This window comes from Platichthys flesus, chromosome 7, assembly GCF_949316205.1.
Source record: "Platichthys flesus chromosome 7, fPlaFle2.1, whole genome shotgun sequence".
In the NCBI taxonomy this organism is placed as follows: Eukaryota; Metazoa; Chordata; class Actinopteri; order Pleuronectiformes; family Pleuronectidae; genus Platichthys; species Platichthys flesus.
In genome coordinates, this window is record NC_084951.1 from 27,390,453 (window position 1) to 27,407,297 (window position 16,845).

The window sequence follows — 16,845 nt, forward strand, 5'->3', positions numbered from 1 at the left end:
TGTGTTCAGACTTCATCTCACACGTTCACATCCAGATTCAACTGGATCAGAAACCTGTGATGTCACATGTTCACCTCCTCGTCTTCACCTCCTCATTACATTACATTACATGTCATTTAGCTTACGCTTTTATCCAAAGCGACTTACATTTTTAGAACACTCAACATTTTTGAGGGGCCATTTAGGGGTTCAGTATCTTGCCAAGGACACTTAGGCATGCAGATGGGACAGAGTGGGATTCGAACCGGCAACCTTCTTGTTGCAGAGCACCCGCTCTATCCCCTAGGCCACGCTCTCCCCCTCATCTTCATCTCACACGTTCACATTCAGATTCAACTGGATCAGAAACCTGTGATGTCACATGTTCACCTCCTTCTCTTCACCTCCTCATCTTCATCTCACACGTTCACATCCAGATTCAACTGGATCAGAAACCTGTGATGTCACATGTTCACCTCCATCTTCACCTCCTCATCTTCATCTCACACGTTCACATCCAGATTCAACTGGATCAGAAACCTGTGATGTCACATGTTCACCTCCTTCTTTACATTACATTACATGTCATTTAGCTGACGCTTTTATCCAAAGCGACTTACATTTTTAGAACACTCATCATTTTATGAGGGGCCATCTAGGGGTTCAGTATCTTGCCAAGGACACTTAGGCATGCAGATGGGATAGAGTGGGATTCGAACCGGCAACCTTCTTGTTGCAGAGCACCCGCTCTATCCCCTAGGCCACGCTCTCCCCTTCTCTTCACCTCCTCATCTTCATCTCACACGTTCACATCCGGTTTCAACTGGATCAGAAACCTGTGATGTCACATGTTCACCTCCTTCTCTTCACCTCCTCATCTTCATCTCACACGTTCACATTCAGATTCAACTGGAACAGAAACCTGTGATGTCACATGTTCAAACTCAACCAACCAGCTGCTGGTTCCTAAACTGAGTCGTCTTAGATCCAAGTTCCAAGTCTCATCTTCACCTCCTCGTCTTCACCTCCTCGTCTTCAACTCCTCATCTTCACCTCCTCATCTTCACCTCCTCATTTTCACCTCCTCGTCTTCACCTCCTCGTCTTCACCTCCTCATCTTCACCTCCTCGGCTTCACCTCCTCGTCTTCACCTCCTCGTCTTCGTTTATCTTTTTGCTCCAGACTGAAAGATAGAAACAAATGAACAAACTTCAATATAAAAACCTTTCAGGGGTTTATTCTGTCAAATAAAAGTTTAAAGTTTAATTTGCTTCTCAGGTTTTTCAGCTTAAACAACTGAAATTGTACAAAACTGAAAAGTAACAGATTTTTTAAAGATATATTTGAATGGTCTCTAATTGTGAGATACATTAAAAATACAAAAGCAGGAATAAGAGATATTTTCAATCTCGAACACTTCAAGCTAAACATTTAGTTTTTGGACAAATTTTATTCCCTGAGAGAAAAGAAAAGAAACGAAATGACTTTCTTCTCTCTTTTCAAAGTTACTTTTCTAAAGACTGGAAGTTTTATCAGGAAACTATCAGCAGTTATCTTTCCCCGTGTTTCACTTATCAGGGTTTCCCAAAGGCACACACACACGCAGACACACACACACACGCAGACACACACACACACGCACACACACACTAACACACAGATGATAAGATGTGAGGAAACAGGGAGAAAAAGAAAGAGGGTGGGAGGAGGAGAAGAAACGTCTCAGACAAAGAGGTTTTCCTTCGTTAATGAGACAGTAAATATTGGTTCTAGGTCACAGGCGGCTGAGTGTTTGAGTTTCTCCTCTTTTCTTCACCGGTGAATGAAACCAAGGAGGGGGAGGGGGGGGGGGAGACAGAGGGGAGGAGGGGGAAGAAGTGTGAGGTCAATAAGTTAAGTTAATCGTTTGTATTTGATGTTGTGCTTGAGTTGGACCCAGTCTCCTGCTGTGGGTTCTGTTGAACATGAGACTCCAGTTGGTTCTGATGATCTTCACCAGTGGAAGCAGCTTGTGAGTGAACGTGGTGTCGTCCAGGAGAGGAGTGGGAGCTCTGCACTGGTTCCTCTCTCTGAAGAACTCGAACCTGCGGACACGTCAGGGGAGCGGGGGGGCGGGTTGGGGGGGGGGGTGGAGACGTTTCCCGTGACAGGCAGACATGTTTGTTCCAGAACTGAGAGAAACGAGCTGGGAGCTGCAGCAACTGTTACTGGTTCCTGTGGAGCCGACAGCTGAGGAGCATCAAGCAGAGTGTCAACATTAACCCATACTGTAACACATTCCTGGAATATCCCTGTGTGTCTCTCTGTGTGTGTCTGTCTGTGTGTGTGTCGGTCTTTGTCTGTCTGTGTGTGTCTGAATGTGGTGAATGTAAATGTGTCCTCATCAGGTGAGTCTCAGACAGATATGAGACGTCTTGTTTTGTAGAAGCAGTCTCAGGGACACTGACGTCTCAGAGGACGTGTTTGTGTGTCTGTGTGTGTCTGTCTGTGTGTCTCTGTGTCTGTCTGTCTGTCTGTATATGAGACGTCTTGTTTTGTAGAAGCAGTCTCAGGGACACTGACGTCTCAGAGGACACTTTGTGTCTCTGTCCTTCTACAAACACCTGCAGGTTCTGATCACCACACAGTGACCTCACCTTTATCTAGCTCTGTCTGAATGTTGAGTGAAGCTCTTCAAACCCTGAACAGAGAACTCAATGTTTCCCATAATGCATCATGAATAATAGTTCACGACCGATGGTCACTTTCTGAGCAATATCTCCCATCATGCATTGCACTGTGGAGACGAGAGGAGAGAGAGCAGAAGGAGAACAAGCTTTCAGTGTTTGGACGTGTGTGTTAGGAAGTAAGCTGCTTCTACTCTAGGGTTGTGTTTACGTCTCCTCCTGCTCCTCCTCCTCCTCCTCCTCATCCTCCTCTTCCTCCTCCTGCTCCTCCTCCTCCTCCTCTCATTCTTCACTAATTACAGGATTGGTCTCAGCTGTCTGTTATAATGAGCAATAGAAAAAACACATGAAGGAGAAGGAGTGAATCAGGAAAGTGGAGAAAGTCAAGGTCACAGGAGAGAAAACCTTCCTCCCCTCTCCTCCCTTCTCCTCCTCCTCCTCCCTTCTCCTCCTGTTTTCTCTCTGGGGCCTTTTTCATTTCGCTCTTATCTCTGTTGAGTCGACATCTGGATCATTTTCATGATTATTATGTTTTCAGGTTGTGAATCTGCAGCTTTTCAACTGACTTTTTTTTATCCGAGCAAATGTGGAAGCTCGAGAACTTTCTGGTCCAAGTGAGAAACTCAGTGTTTCTTTCTGCTTTTAAGATATAAATACATTTAAAGTTTTAATAAAATCTCATTCGAGCTCAAGCCCAATGGAAGATTTGTCAGTTTCACACACACACACACACACAAACACAGACACACACAGACACACACACAGACAATGCAATTTCCACATTGGAACGTTGAAGTGTCAGACAGTGTTGTGGAAAAAGGCATCAATCCTAGAAGAATCCGGAGGATAAACTCCTCCTCCTCCTCCTCCTCCTCCTCCTCCTCCTCTGCTTTCCATCCTTCTTTCTCTACAAGTCTCACTCTGTTCATTTAAGCCTTTGCATCGTTCATTTCGCTCCTCCTTCATGGGAGAAGAACGCATATTTATTATTTGTTCTTAGTAAAGTTTTCATTCTCTCCATAAATTGAAGTTTTTCACAGAATCCAAATGTAGCTTTAGTACATTTGGTGAAGTATGTGAGGTCTGTTTCATGTGAATCTAGACGTGTGAACATCATCATGTGAATAAGTTATTAACTGAGAGTTGAATCTTCTGAGCTAGAAAAGGTCTGAGCTGAAGACCTGAAGGTTTCAGTCAGAAGAAAAGAGGGAAGACGAGAACATCAGTTTGATCAGGAAGAAGAGTCACCACAACTTCTACATGAACTGAAGCTGTGGAACCAAAAAGAGAAAGATCCTCTCCCTCCTCTCCCTCCTCTCCCTCCTCTCCCTCCTCTCCCTTCACCTCCCTCCTCTCCCTCCTCTCCCTTCACCTCCCTCCTCTCCCTTCACCTCCCTCCTCTCCCTCCTCTCCCTCTTCTCCCTCACCTCCCTCCTCTCCCTCCTCTCCCTTCACCTCCCTCCTCTCCCTCCTCTCCCTCCTCTCCCTCACCTCCCTTCACCTCCCTCTGTCTTTTCTCTCACCTTCCTTTCCTTCTGTTCTGATAAGACGTCCCTGAGAACCGGCCTCTGACACTGTTTCCATTACACTATCTCTCCTCTCTTCCTCCTCCTCCACCTTCTCCTATCTCCTTCACGTCTGCTTTTCTCTCCTCATTATCTCCACCCTCTCCTCCTCCTCTCCAGCTCCTCGTGCTCCGACATGTCACAGATATAACGACTGTTATCGACTGAGACTTTGAGAAACGCTTCACATCTGGAGAATCAGCTGGTGAAACATGGAGGCTGCAATTAACAAGGAGTTACTGATGATGAGAAGTTCCTCTCTCTCTCTCTATCTCCCTCTCTCCCTCTCTCCCCCCCCCCCCTCCGTCTCTCTCTCTCCCTCCCTCCCTCCCTCTCTCTCTCTCTGGGGTTCCTCCATTGACTGAATTCCTTCTCAGTGAAACTCTCTCAGCTCCTCTTGGATTTCAGTGAGAACATCTTCTGACTGGTTCAGGTTTCACTGGTGAAACAAGAAGCGTCTTTAAACAAGTATTTTTTAAACTTAAGGTCTTAAGGTCCCATCAGGTCCCAACAGGTCCCAACAGGTCCCATGAGGTCCAACAGGTCCCATTGGGTCCGATCAGGTCCCAACAGGTCCTGTCAGGACCCAACAGGTCCCATCAGGTCCAAAAAGGTCCTAATAGGTCCCAACAGGTCCCATCAGGTTCCCTCAGGTCCCATCAGGTCCCATCAGGTCCACACAGGTCCCAACAGGTCCCATCAGGTCCACACAGGTCCCAGCAGGTCCCAAGCTTTAAGCAATATTCAGTTTCTGGTCGGGTTTGTTGATTAGATTTTCTATCTGAGTTTTATTTTGGACCCCGGGAACAGATCCATGTTGGGTTTGGATCCAGAGAACAGAACCCTGTTGGGTTTGGACCCAGAGAACCGAATCCCTGTTGGGTTTGGACCCAGAGAACAGAACCCTGTTGGGTTTGGATCCAGAGAACAGAACCCTGTTGGGTTTGGACCCAGAGAACAGAATACCTGTTGGGTTTGGATCCAGAGAACAGAACCCTGATGGGTTTGGACCCAGAGAACAGAATCCCTGTTGGGTTTGGACCCAGAGAACAGAATTCCTGTTGGGTTTGGATCCAGAGAACAGAACCCTGTTGGGTTTGGACCCAGAGAACAGAATACCTGTTGGGTTTGGACCCAGAGAACAGAATACCTGTTGGGTTTGGATCCAGAGAACAGAACCCTGATGGGTTTGGACCCAGAGAACAGAATACCTGTTGGGTTTGGACCCAGAGAACAGAATTCCTGTTGGGTTTGGATCCAGAGAACAGAACCCTGTTGGGTTTGGACCCAGAGAACAGAATACCTGTTGGGTTTGGACCCAGAGAACAGAATACCTGATGGGTTTGGACCCAGAGAACAGAATCCCTGTTGGGTTTGGATCCAGAGAACAGAACCCTGTTGGGTTTGGACCCAGAGAACAGAACCCTGTTGGGTTTGGACCCAGAGAACAGAAGCCTGATGGGTTTGGACCCAGAGAACAGAATCCCTGTTGGGTTTGGATCCAGAGAACAGAACCCTGTTGGGTTTGGATCCAGAGAACAGAACCCTGTTGGGTTTGGACCCAGAGAACAGAACCCTGATGGGTTTGGACCCAGAGAACAGAACCCTGTTGGGTTTGGACCCAGAGAACAGAAGCCTGCTGGGTTTGGACCCAGAGAACAGAACCCTGTTGGGTTTGGACCCAGAGAACAGAAGCCTGATGGGTTTGGACCCAGAGAACAGAATCCCTGTTGGGTTTGGACCCAGAGAACAGAAGCCTGCTGGGTTTGGACCCAGAGAACAGAACCCTGATGGGTTTGGATCCATAGAACAGAAGCCTGCTGGGTTTGGACCCAGAGAACAGAACCCTGATGGGTTTGGATCCATAGAACAGAACCCTGATGGGTTTGGACCCAGAGAACAGAAGCCTGCTGGGTTTGGACTGGGCTCGGTTAGTTGTCGGTCTCGCTGACGAGTATGTTTACATTTTGCAAAGCTCGGTTCCTCCTCATCTGTTTCCAGTGAAGCTGATAAAAGCAAACTGGTCTGAGAGCAGCTGTGTACAAAGAGCCGAGGCGCTCTTTGTATCATCCTGAGAGACGAAGAGACAGGAGGACAGGGAGGACGAGGAAGGACAGGGAGGACAGGGAGGAGGAGGAGGAGGAGGAGGAGGCACAACCAGATCGACCTGGAATGTGAGGAATGACCTTCACCCTCTGGGAGCTGACACACACACACACACACACACACACACACACACTATGTAGTACAATAAAGAGCTGAGAGGTTGATTTACTCCTTGTACAGTCTGTGTGTGTGTGTGTGTGTCTGTGTGTGTGAGAGAGTGTGTGTGTGTGTGTCTGTGTGTGTGTGTGTGTGCAGCTGTTGCTCAGTCTGGCACCACTGGATCTCTGCAGAGACAGAGTGAGACAGATGACACAGTGACTGACAGAGAGAAAGGACACTGGACATTTTACTGCTGAAGAAGACGAACTCAGAGTCTGAGCTGTGAATTCACTTCCGCATGAATCTGTGGAGTCTCTGGATCTGGAGCACAGGTTTGATCTGAAGCACATTTCCACACCTGGTGAGGTCCAGAGCTTCAGACTCATCAGTCCAGTGTGAACCTGAACATCAGGTGTGAAAGGTTCCTCAGAGGAGTTCTGGGTCTGGATCAGACTGGACCTGGTTCTGCTGGTTTGCAGTGAAAACAGGAAGTTCATGGATGTTCTAAAGCGTTGATCCTCGTTGTGTTAAAGCTGATGTTGTGCTGCTCACTCCTCCTGGTTCTGGCTCGTCTGACTGCTCAAGCACAAACAAGTTTCACTTTATGAAAGAATCTTCCAGATCTGAATTAATGTTGTTATTTGATTCAGAAGCAACGAGATGAGACAAGAAGTCGAACAGCTGCTGCTCGTCTCCATTTACCACTCGTCTCCATCACTCTTTAGACTGAGGGGAGGTTTTCTCTTCTGCTCAAAGGAACCATCAACTGAATCATCTTCAGAGTGTTAACCTCAATGATTCATTTATTACATTATATATCTGTAATAAAAAGAATAGCTGCAGGTCACGACCCACGAGAGGATGAGAGTAAACGTGTTCAGGGTTAACAAGAGACTTTAAATCTCCTCCATGCTGACAGATCCAGCTGCAGCTCCTCGTCACAACGCTGCCTCCTCCCCCTCGTCTGGTATCCACCTCCCTCCTCCTACTCCTCGTCTCTTATCCACCTCCCTCCTCCTCCTCGTCTCTTATCCACCTCCCTCCTCCTCCTCCTCCTTCTCCTCGTCTCTTATCCACCTTTCTCCTCCTCCTCCTCCTTCTCCTCCTCGTCTGGTATCCACCTCCCTCCTCCTCCTTCTCCTGCTCGGATCTTATTCACCTCCCTCCTCCTCCTCCTCCTCCTCCTCCTCCTCTTCTCTTATCCACCTCCTTCTCCTCATCTCTTATCCACTTTCCTCCTCCTCCCTCCTTCTCCTCCTCGTCTCTTACCCACCTCCCTCCTCCTCCTCCTCCTCCTCCTCCAAGTCTCTCCTGACACCGGCCTGTCAAGAAACATCTCTCTAACACACACGCACACATACACACACACTCACTTATCTCCATCAGTATGGAGATTTTTGCTTCAATATTTCTATCATTTAATTTAATTATATTAATTACATTTCCTGTCATCCCATTGAGGCCCCAGTGAGCCCAGTTTGAGCCCCTTGATGGGATTTTGGTTCAGATCTGTAAGGCTGCAAGAAGGGACATTATTTATTACTTTCAGGTAATTCATAATATTTATTAAGAAACCACTAACGTATGTGGAGGGGATATTCTTCAGTCTTCAGATGTTGTTCGGTCGTAGGAAACAAGTCCTTTTGAGATGTGAATTTATTTTCCAGATTGATTTATTAGCATCGAGTCATTTCTGCTCCAGAAGATAAATCATACAAACAACTCTGTGAAATGAAATCATCACCAAACCTCTGACTCTTAAAGTCGACCTGTCCACAGTCCGTCTCCTCGGGGTTCGAACACGTCCAAACAGGGACCCCCCCCCCCCCCCCGCTGGGTCCTGTCCCTTTGTTTGTCCCCGTCTTATCTCCATGGTTACCTGAGGCACAGGGAATGTGGTGCCACCAAGGAATGTGTACAATTATTAACCCAGCCAGGAGCCAGGCACACACACACACACACAGACACAGACACACACACACAGACACACACAAACACACACCTGCATTCCTCAGATGCTCATGTGTATGTATATCCAGCTCCATCTCACACAGTGTCTCCTGACATGTCATCACAGGTTCATGTTCCTGGTCTTTACTTTCTGTCTCTCTGAACCATCTGCTGCTTTAAATCTCTCACACTGCTCTTAACTTCTGTAGACGTCCATTTGGCTTCACATGGGGTTTGCTGTTCAAGTCTTTATGTGTTGGTTTGGTTTTCATCTTCATTACATATTTTGATGTAACTCTTGATTAGTTCTGCTTCTGCTCGTCCTCCTGTTTTCATCCGTGTGTGTTCACAAATCACACATCGTCACATCCTGGGACTAAACCTCATCACCTGCTGCCCAACATGATACATGTGAGAGCCCTGTCTGGTCCTGGTCCCGGTCCTGGTCATGGTCCTGGTCCTGGTCTTGGTCTTGGTCTTGGTCCTGGTCCTGGTCCCGGTCCCGGTCCCGGTCCCGGTTCTGGTCCTGGTCCTGGTCCCGGTCCCGGTCCTGGTCCTGTTCCTGGTCCTATAGGGTCCTAGCACATTTTAACGACTTTGTCTCAGTTTCATCTGGTGTTTTTTCCTCCTGTTTCAGAGACGACCTTTAGGTTTCTCTCTCTCTCTCTCTCTCCCTCTCTCTCTCTCTCTCTCTCTCTCTCTCTCTCTCTCTCTCTCTCTCTCTCTCTCTCTCTCTCTCTCTCTCTCTCTCTCCCTCTCGCTCTGTCTCTCTCTCTCTCTCTCTCTCTCTCTCTCTCTCTTCCCCTCGGTCTGACCTGTTGCTGGCTACCTGTTTCCATGGTAAAAGCAGTTTGATTGATGGGTCTACGGGCAATTCAGGGAGACTGACCTGGGAGGCCGCCACTAATCCATAAATCCATGTGTGTGTGTCTGTGTGTGTGTGTGTCTTTTTCACACCAGGCCACAGACTGGTTCCCACTGGGAGCTGGCGACAGACGCTCCAGTGTGTGTTTAATGTTTTAAGGTTGAGATGCTGTTGATTGATTTGATGACAGATGCACATGTGACATGAGCCAGTCTCATGCTTCACACGTCTGTGTGATTTGGATAACTTTAATTGTCATACTTTTTAAATTAATAATCATCATATTATTATGTTATATTTGAGTTTCATGTTTCGTGTTTTATTGAGTCCATGTTCATCGTCTCGGTGACGTCTCTGATAATAATAATAATAAACTTTATTTATACAATAAGATTGGCGACAGATATATAATAATAAAACATGATACAGAAATAAAACATTAAACAATAACCACAGAATAATAGAGCAGAGAACAGGTGTAGGTTTGAAACCTGTCCCTCATGGGGCCGGGGGCGGAGCTCTGGGAGAGCTCACCTGATTGGTTGTTCAGTGATCTGAACTTCAGGTGCCTCCTCAGCCGCTCGCACTCGATGTGGAATCACAGGAATGCTTCTGGGTTCTTCTTCAATCAGTTCGGCCCCTGAGGGACGAGTGAGGCCTCGCTCTCTGCCTCCTTCAGATCACACACACATGGTCAGATTATTATTATCTCAGCTTCTCTGCTCAAGGCTAAAATATAGTTACACACATTCTGAATAGATTGTTAATGGTTGTTTCTTCTCATAGAAACGTTATGAAAACATGAGCAGACTGAATAAACTATATCTATGATTCACTTGCTTTTAAAACTTGAAAACTCAAACTGAGTCTTTTCTTTCTTTCTGTGAATTCTGCTGATTCTTTAATCACCACAACATTATTCATTTAATATTTTCCCCTTGACAGAAGGTTTGAGTTGTTCTCTCTGTCAAGAGATAAAACCTGACATGTTCCTCTCCTCCGCCTCCTTCCCTCCATCATCCTCCTCATTCCACAGTGATGGAGTAGTTTGAGTGTGTGTGTGTGTATGTGTGTGTGTGTGTGTGTGTGTGTGTGTGTGTGTGTGTGTGTGTATGGGAGTGTGTGTCTTTGTGTGTGTGTCTTTGTGTGTGTTGTCACCACCTCTGACCGAGCTGCATGTCAGAAAGAGGAAGTCAGGATCACAAGCTTAACTCCAGTGATGGATGATCAAATAGTGTGAGTGTGTGTGTGTCTGTGTGTGTGTCACTGTGTGTCTTTGTGTGTGTGTCTCTGTGTGTGTGTGAGTGTGTGTGTTGCACTTGTTGAAACAAACAGCAGCTAAACGTGGAGCTTGTTGAAACACGAACAGAAAGACAACCTGCTGGTTATTTAGAGTTCCTCTCTCATTTTCCCGCCTGTGTCCTCGTGGTTTGAACTTTGAACTTTGAACTGATCTAATTTCACCATCGATTAGAATCTTTTGTGTCTTTGTGCAACACAACTGTTAAACGTTCTCTCTGCTGGTGGAAAGTTTAATAACTGGTGTGATGTCCTTTGGCAGTGAAGACTTCAAACTGACCTGCTGCCCTGGAGCTGTTTCATCTCTTCATATGAGAGTGAGCTCCTTTTCAGAGTCAGACCTGCGGAGGTCCGGCTCTCACACAGACACACATCTGCGTTCACACACATCCGTCCTCTGGAGAACCTCTGGAGAACCTCTGGAGTTCAGTGTCCTTCAGATTCGGTCCAGCTTTCACTCTAAACCCTGCGCTCACACTTGAATATCCTCCGCTTGTTCTTTAACTGTGTCGGTTAAACAAAGTCAGTTAAAACTCCACAACTCTCAGTGTGGGTGTGTTAGCTTTGTGTCTTTGTGCGTCCTGTACTGGTGGTGACTGGGACCTGGTTCATGCACCTTCTTCACCACCATAGATTCCTACAAAGCCACAGACCCATGCAAAATAATCACAATCAGTTTTCAGCCTTCATTTAAACACACACACACACACACAGAGGAGGTGGTGTTGTTCTAGTGTTATCCTGTGCGTCATTGTGTTGTTTTAGGGAGTTGTGTTTTAGCTGCAGTTTTAAAACAGAAGAGCTGTCCCCCCCCCCCCCCCCCCCCCTCCTCTCGGCCCTTGAGAGCAGCTTGTCATCCGTCTTTAACCAGTTCCACATCCTTCAGGAAATGAACGAGGGATGACAAGCGAGAGAGAAGCGGGCGAGAGACGATGATGCAGGAGCATCTGTGTCTCATCAGGTTCAGGAGCTGGTCGGACTCGTCACATGTGACCGGACGGGTCAGACGCCTCAGAGAGGATCGGGTTCGGGCCTCAGCTGCTCAGGTCCATCGGGCTGATTAGAAACCGACGGCCCGCGTTCCGTTTTCACCTCGAACGCAGATGATTTGATTTCCTTTCTTTCTGTTTTCTTTTCCTCTTTCAATTCCCTCCATCCCATCAATTTCCTTTTTGTCCCAAAACAATTCCTTTCTTTTCCTTTCTCTCTTCTTCCTTTACTTTACTCTGCTCCATTTCAAGCTAAATCCCAGAAACGGTCAGAAACACTTCAGAGAGGTTCAAGTTTAACCTTCACCCCCGAACCTGGTGGAGAGATGCATTGTGGGTCAGCTGTTTCCTGTAGAATAATAACTGGATCTAGATGTGTAAAGTCAGACTGTTGGAGGCTGGAGGAGTTTTGAGCTCTACCGAGGTAAAGATGATTTTTAATAAGCTGAGTTTCTTCTTCTTCATGTTCCCTGCAGCTCTACCACGTGGCCTACGTGCTGATCAAGTTCGCCAACTCCCCCCGTCCGGACCTCTGGGTTCTGGAGCGCTCCGTGGACTTCGGTCAGACCTACCAGCCCTGGCAGTACTTTGCCTGTAAGTAGAAGCACATACGTGTGTATGTACCTGTACTGTACACACACACTCCAGAGGTCACCAGGTCAGATTCCATCAGCATCGCTTCATGCCCCCCCCCCTCCCCCAGGGCTCAGTCTGATTCCCCCTCTCATCTCAGAGTGAAACAGCTGCCCCGGGGGGAGCCGTCTGATTGGCTGCTTGGTTTGTTGGTCAGGTCAGAGGCGGGACATCATTACATCATAGAGCCGCCCTCTGATTGAATGTGGCAGCTGTCAATCCAGGTGGGCTGCAGGGAGATTCCAGGCATGCTCCACCAACAGGTCGCAGCTTGTGTGTGTGTGTGTGTGTGTGTGTGTGTGTGTGTGTGTGTCGATCTCAAGTCGAAGCAGCTTTTTTTCAGACTGCGAGCACACACACACACACACACACACAAATAACATAAAGTTAAAGGCTCTTCATCTGGTCCCTTATCTTCTCACATCGAGGCCTGCCTGAGGTTGGACTTGTCTCCTCGCCGGCGCCACCCGGTGGCCGGAGGCGTTAAGTTTCATGTCGTCCTCTGGTCTCATTCTTGTGAACACGGTTTCTCAAGAACAACTCGAGGGAATCACCTCAGAATTTGTTTGAACGTTTACTTCACTGCACGGATCAGCTGATTAGATTTGGAAGGTCAAAGGTCACAGTGACTCCTCTTGTCTCGTCATCGTGTTTTCTTTACGACTCAAGAGAATCATCTCACTTTAACACAAATGGTCTCTGAGACTCCCAAGAAAAGTGGAAACATGTTTCTGCATTTGAACATGATTTCTCATGTGTGACTTCAGGGAATGAGAAGGTCAAAGGTCACAGTGACCTCATGTTCGTGAGTCTGCACTGGTTGGTGGAGACAATCCACGACACCATTAACTCCCTGTTAGTCTATATCTTTGAATGAAGTCATTCTTTGATATGTGATTTAATAAAAGAAGTAGATTGTTGAATGAGTTGTTTTTGGAGTCAGAGTTGTGTTTTCAACAGTTTGTGTTTAGAGCGAGTGTGTGAACAAGCAGCTGATGATTGTGTGTTGGAGCCGACGTGTATTTAAAGAAGAAAGTTGGACCTCCACCAATCACAGACCTGAACAGATCACAGACCTGAACAGATCACAGACCTGAACAGATTACAGACGTCCTCTAATTATGACTCAGAGACGCATCATTAAACAGTTTCACAGCAGAAGATGTTTTCACCTTTCACGTTCTCTGGTTTAACTAATTAGAACCTTCTCTCTCTCTCTCTGTGTGTGTGTGTGTGTGTGTGTGTGTGTCTGTGTGTCTGTGTGTGTGTGTGCAGCCTCTAAGAGAGACTGTATCGAACGTTTCGGACAGAGAACCATCGAGAGAATCAGCAATGATGACGACATCGTCTGCACCACCGAGTACTCACGCATCGTCCCGCTGGAAAACGGAGAGGTGAGTGAGATTCCTCATTGTGTGTGTGTTTGTGTGTTTGTGTGTGTTTGTGTGTCGCTGTGGATTACTGCCTGATTGGTCGATAGCGTCGCTCTCACTCGACTGTCCCCGGCCGTCCTGTGTCTCATTCCACGTCTGTCCCCTGGTAACGTCCCCCTCTCCTCAGGTCGTGGTGTCCTTGGTGAACGGCCGTCCCGGCGCCATGAACTTCTCCTACTCCCCGGTGCTGAGGGAGTTCACCAAGGCCACCAACATCCGGCTGCGCTTCCTGAGAACCAACACGCTGCTGGGTCACCTGATGGGCAAAGCTCTCCGCGACCCCACCGTGACCCGCAGGGTGAGAAACACCTCCAGACAATGAGCACTGCAACTTACTCTATTTTATTATATCATTTGCACCTCTTTTATTGATGTGTTTTTTATTTTCTGGATTTATATTCATTATTTGAGATATTTGGAATTAGTTACTCCTGATTTCATCTAAAAACAAAGAACACAACTTTTACAACTGGAGAAACAGGAAGTGCTTAGCTTAGCTTAGCATTAGACACCATATACATAACTAATACATAATTAGAAATAAAGAAACAACATGCTGGTGTAGAAGAGTGTTTAGAGAAGCTGATTCTAATTCTCAGGTGCATTATGACACTGACCGTGTTTATCTGAGCATCAAGAGTTTAATCTTTATATCCAGATGTAAGAGAATCCATCATCTGTGTTTTACAAGAGGCCGCAAGTTTATTAATGATCAATGAAATGATAATGATCATGATATGATAATGATCATGATATGATAATGATCATTCGGCTTCAGCTCGTCAACTGGTTTCCAGTCTTGATGCTCAGCTCATGTCTCCATGTTCATATTTACTGTAAAGGCAAGAAAGTGGAATCATCTTCTCATGTGAAGTTATTATTTTTCCAAAAATGTCAAATAATCCTTCAACTACAATTATGTAAATGTGGATGTGTTGTTGTTCAGTATTACTACAGCATCAAGGACATCAGCATCGGAGGACGCTGTGTGTGTAACGGACACGCAGAGTCCTGCAACGCTCAGGACCCCAGCGACCCCTACAGGTAGGTGACCTCCACAAGACACACACAGACACACACACAGACACACACAACCAGAGGCATATAGACACACAGACACAGATGCACACAAACACACACACACAGAGGCACAGGCACACACACAGGCACACACACAGACACACACACACACACACCCAGAGGCACACAGACACACAGACACACACAGACACACACACACACAGACACACAGACACACACACACACACACACACACACTGGGATCCTTGTTATTTGAGGTTGTGTTATTCTTGGCTGTGGCCGTCTGCCTCTTCCACCACAACACACTGTACCTGCACAGAGGATCCAGGATTCAGTCCAACACATGAGTCTGATGAGACACAAAGACATGGAATCAGGGGACAAACCTGAAGGAGCAGAGTTACATGAGGACAATTGATTTAAAGACAGACAAAGAGAAGGGATGAAACAAGACGCTGGTGTCAGACAGAGGAGGAAAGAAACAGGGGGAGGCGTTTCTAATGTAGCTTCTATAAGTGTGTGTCTGTGTGTGTGTGCGTGTGTTTGTGTGTCTGTGTGTGTTTGTGTGTGTGTGCGTGTGTTTGGTTTGTGTGAGAAAGAACTTCCAGATAAGTGTAGGTCTCTCATGAAGAGTGGAAGTGAGCAGTGTGTGATTATTTTAATTATATGTGAGTGTGTCTGTGACTGTCCTATATGTGGATTGTATGGGTACATAAGCAGGTGTGTGTGTATGTGTTAGAGAATGTGTGTGTGTTTGAGTTTGTGTGTGTGTCTGTGAGAGAGAGAGAGAGAGAGAGAGAGAGAGAGAGAGAGAGTGTGTGTAGCTGCAGTACCTGGAGGTTGCAGTTAAAACTTGACAATAACATCAATACTCTCTCAAATCCACAATGTCTCACACACAACACGCACACACACCGTGTTGCTGCACGTGTGTGCTCTGGGACTTTGGGAGTGAACGAGGGATGTAGACGGAGGTGTGATGTACAGCGGAGGCTGATTGGCTGCTGACGGGAGTCGTGACCCCGTGACCCCCGACATCCTGCAGGACGTTTAAACTGTGTTTGATTGACAGCTGAACTGTTTTCAGATGTGAGTCAGGGAGTTGATCTCATGTCTCTCATTGGAGGAGAAGGATCAGGTCATCCATCTTCTAAACGTCTGTCACTTCAGTTAATTTCTGATAGTTCAAGGTCTGAAGAGAACTGCATTACCCATCAGGCCTTGCTGCTGTAGCTTTGGGGAGGAAGGTGGTTATGTTTTCACCTCTGTCTGCTGGATTGTGAGCCGGATCAGGAACTGGACTTGACTTGTGTCAGAGAAGAACTCATTACATTCTGGTGAGGATCCAGAAAGGAGGTTTGATTCCGGCTGGTTTCACTTTGTGAGTCCGTGTTCTCAGGCGTGTGATGAGTTCCTCTCGGTCGTGATGACCTCAGCGGAGCAGACCTCCTGTCAGCTGAGCTGCTACAACACACCTGCTGTGTTCACCCACGTCCACCACAGTCCAGGGTGGATGTAGTCTTCTGATCTGACTCCAGCTCCACATTCCTTCTCTCTGACACGAACCAGGCTGAGCAGCTCTGATGGGACCAGCAGGGACTCATTTGAAATTCCTCGTCCCCAGTTCCCATCAATCAAACACCTGCAGGCTCGATGCACGGAACAGCAGCTCTATACTGTTTATATAACATGAATACACACATTATATAACATATATAACACTAATCTCATGAGTCAAGTGACGTGGTTAGTCTAAGAGTTAAACCAGAAACTATAACTCTCTGAATGTTTAAAATACCTGAACGTTTAAATCCTCACCAGTAGAACTGTTTGAATTCCAGTTTCCAGTCAGAGACGTGTTGAGTGTTTAAATCGTTTGGAAAGATCCAACTCTGACTAACGACTTTTTCCATTGAGGTTAATCAGAGTTTTATGAGTGAAATATCTGAATGAGTCACAAGCTACAAGCTCAGACTCAGTGGAGGTGAGAAACAGTTTGAATGAGACTCTGCTTGTCTGTAGTTTGATGAGTTTAATTTGTGTTATTATTTAAAAAGGTTAAAGAGCCGAGGCTGAAAACGATAAGTTGTGTTTCTGTAAATGAAATGAAAGTGAAACACTGAGACTCAGTTTCCTGAACGGCTCCTTCAGCTCGGCTCCGACTCTACGGGTCCTTCCTCCTTCTCTTTAGTTATTGTTCCAACACCTCAGTGACACACA

The 16,845-nt window shown here is 46.7% G+C and overlaps 1 protein-coding gene across 1 annotated transcript in view; it reads left to right on the top strand.

The window, feature by feature from the left end:
• Positions 1 to 16,845, top strand: part of lama5 (laminin, alpha 5) — a 72,613-nt gene that overhangs the window by 12,597 nt on the left and 43,171 nt on the right. Inside the window, exons 3-6 of the mRNA XM_062391384.1 lie at positions 11,995 to 12,112; positions 13,427 to 13,545; positions 13,712 to 13,882; positions 14,531 to 14,628. Of these exons, the coding sequence (XP_062247368.1) occupies positions 11,995 to 12,112; positions 13,427 to 13,545; positions 13,712 to 13,882; positions 14,531 to 14,628 (506 nt within the window). The remainder of the gene's footprint in view (positions 1 to 11,994; positions 12,113 to 13,426; positions 13,546 to 13,711; positions 13,883 to 14,530; positions 14,629 to 16,845) is intronic.